We start from the raw sequence: 2,422 nt of genomic DNA, 5'->3' as shown, positions 1-2,422 counted from the left end.
AGTGCAATGAGTGGTGCAAGAGACCTAGTAGACCTAGTTCAGTGGCTGATACAGGAGAGGGTCAGTGCAGAGATCAGTGCAAAATAGAGATGGTGCAGAGATTGGTTCGGGGTAGAGACAGTGAAGTGGCTGCTACAGGGAAGAGGCAATATAGTGTATTTCTGCCCCTAAAACTGAATCACGTGCATCTATTTCAGCCAGAAAATCTTTTGGCTACACTACTGAGGGTTCACTATTCCAAAATATTTATCTTTCATGGATTTCTGGCTTGGCTACTTTTGCTAGTTATGTTGCAAGACTTGTTAAAGGATTGGACACTGACTTAACGGGTAGCTGCCTATTTTTTATTCTCGACTTCTTTTAATATAACCCCAAGACACTGGGCATGGTGTCCAGAAGCTACAGTAGTAACTCTGAGATGGAAATATCAGGATTAGGTATATTAGTAGAGGGTGGAAACACAAGAATCTCAGTTTTTGAAAAATCCAACTTTAGGTAGTGAATACATAACAGCTTCGTTATAATGGCAAAATGACGTAGTCCAGCATCCATTAAAATTTTTAGGAAAGACCTATATCTTACTGCATTGCAACACAGGACCTTCACACAATGAAAGGGTTATGTTTAGTCCAGTTCTTGCATTGGAATCTCAAGAACAAAATACCTTAGAAATTGCCCGGCCTGTCCTAATCTCCATGGCCTTGATTATTCACAAAATTTGAATTTGGTAATGACTTTACTTGTTTGTATATGTTTTGATATCAGATACTTTCTTGTAACCTTAATTTAGTTCCTGGGATCCTACAGACTTATCTTTAAAACTGCGCCATGTCTGGATACAGACAGTTACAAGGACCATTTTTACCTCCTGGTTCCTTAGACTGTAAATGAGAGGATTCAACATGGGTGTTATGACTGAGTAAAAGACAGAGGCCACCTTGTCTTGTTTCTCAAAGTTCTGGGAAGGAGGCCGTAGATAAGTTAGGAATACAGACACGTAGAAGATAGAGGCACAGATGACATGTGAGGAGCATGTGCTGAATGCTTTCTGTCTACCTCCGCTAGATTTAATCTGGAGAATGGCCACTAGGATATAGATGTACGACACTAGAATGGTGGCCAGCGAGCCTATGCTATAAGATCCTATAAAGGAAAACATAATTATATCACAGGTGAAGGTGTTAGAGCAGGAGAGCTTAAGTACCGAAGGAATGTCACAGAAAAAGTGGTCAATAAGGTTTGATCCACAATATCGAAGTCTGAATATACAAGAGGTTTGCATTGAACATGGCAACATGCCAAAGGAAAAAGCAAAAAGACCCAAAAGCATGCATTTATTTTTGGTGATTATGGAGAAATAGTGGAGAGGGTAGCAGATGGCAACATATCGGTCATAGGACATATTCGAGAGGAGAAGAACCTCTGTGGCTGCACATGTAGAAAAGAAGAAATACTGAAGAGCACAACCATAGAAGGTGATGACCTTCCTTACAGAGACCAGGTCAGTAATCATCTTAGGAGTTACAGATGAGGAGTAGAAGAGGTCCACCACCGAGAGGTAACTGAGGAAGTAATACATCGGGGTGTGGAGGGTGGATGTCTGTTGGACAATTGTGAACAACCCAACATTTCCCACCACAGTTATAAAATAAACTAGGAGGAAGAAAATGAAAAGAAAAAAAGAGAGAGCTGGATCATGAGTCAGTCCGGTAAACTCAAACATGGTCACTTGGGTGTTGTTCATATCCTTAATTCCAGATCTTTCTCTGTTGGGATGAAATCATTGACATTAATAACCAAGATTATAGAGTTGGACTAAATCAATGTGACAGGTAACTCTAAATGTTCAAGTCTCAAAGCACTTCTCTCCTCAATGTTTATGCTGCTACAGTGAAGACTAGAGCTAGTCATAGGGAGAATTGTAATCTTGACCTCCAAAATATAGTGGTTATGAGGGCTGAGGTTGCACTACCTCTGTACCCTATATACTGTAGCTAGACCCCTTCTCTTAAAATGAGAGGCTACTTAGTTGTTTCAGCTGAAAGATATAACAACTGATTTCCCCACAGTTGAAGAAATTATCAAGAGCTACCACAATCTTATAGCCTGGATCAGCACCAATGACAATTTCTGATTTGCGATTTCATCATGACATTTTACTTGTTTTCTTAAAGATGTTTAAGGTGGGGGCTTTAAGAAAGACTCTTGGGTTATCCAAACCATTTGTCATGCATCTAGTAATTGTTAAGGGGCCCAAAAACTTTAATTACCAGTAGTCTATAAGTATTATTACTCCAGTCCTGGAACAAACAATATAATTCCACTGTCTTTAAAGGTAATTCCATTTACATTAAAAAGTTACCAAAAAGTTTTAGGTCTAATGGCAGAGAAGACCTTTCCATCTGCTCCTCTTGATATACTA

The 2,422-nt window shown here is 39.5% G+C and overlaps 1 protein-coding gene across 1 annotated transcript; it reads right to left on the bottom strand.

Annotated features, from left to right (window-relative positions):
• Positions 1–781: 781 nt before the first annotated feature.
• LOC143774603 (olfactory receptor 5AR1-like) lies at positions 782–1,747 on the bottom strand. Its single transcript, XM_077262356.1, has one exon. The coding sequence runs from the start codon at positions 1,742–1,744 to the stop codon at positions 782–784; it is 963 nt and encodes a 320-aa protein (XP_077118471.1). The 5' UTR covers positions 1,745–1,747.
• Between the last annotated feature and the right edge of the window lie 675 nt (positions 1,748–2,422).

This window comes from Ranitomeya variabilis, chromosome 5 (assembly GCF_051348905.1).
Source record: "Ranitomeya variabilis isolate aRanVar5 chromosome 5, aRanVar5.hap1, whole genome shotgun sequence".
Classification (NCBI taxonomy): domain Eukaryota; kingdom Metazoa; phylum Chordata; class Amphibia; order Anura; family Dendrobatidae; genus Ranitomeya; species Ranitomeya variabilis.
Note: the sequence above shows the minus strand (reverse complement) of the source record. Positions and strands in the feature narration are given on the sequence as shown.

Coding starts and splice junctions, on each gene's coding strand:
- LOC143774603 (XM_077262356.1), bottom strand. CDS start 1,744: ATGAACAACACCCAAGTGACCATGTTTGAGTTTACCGGACTGACTCAT.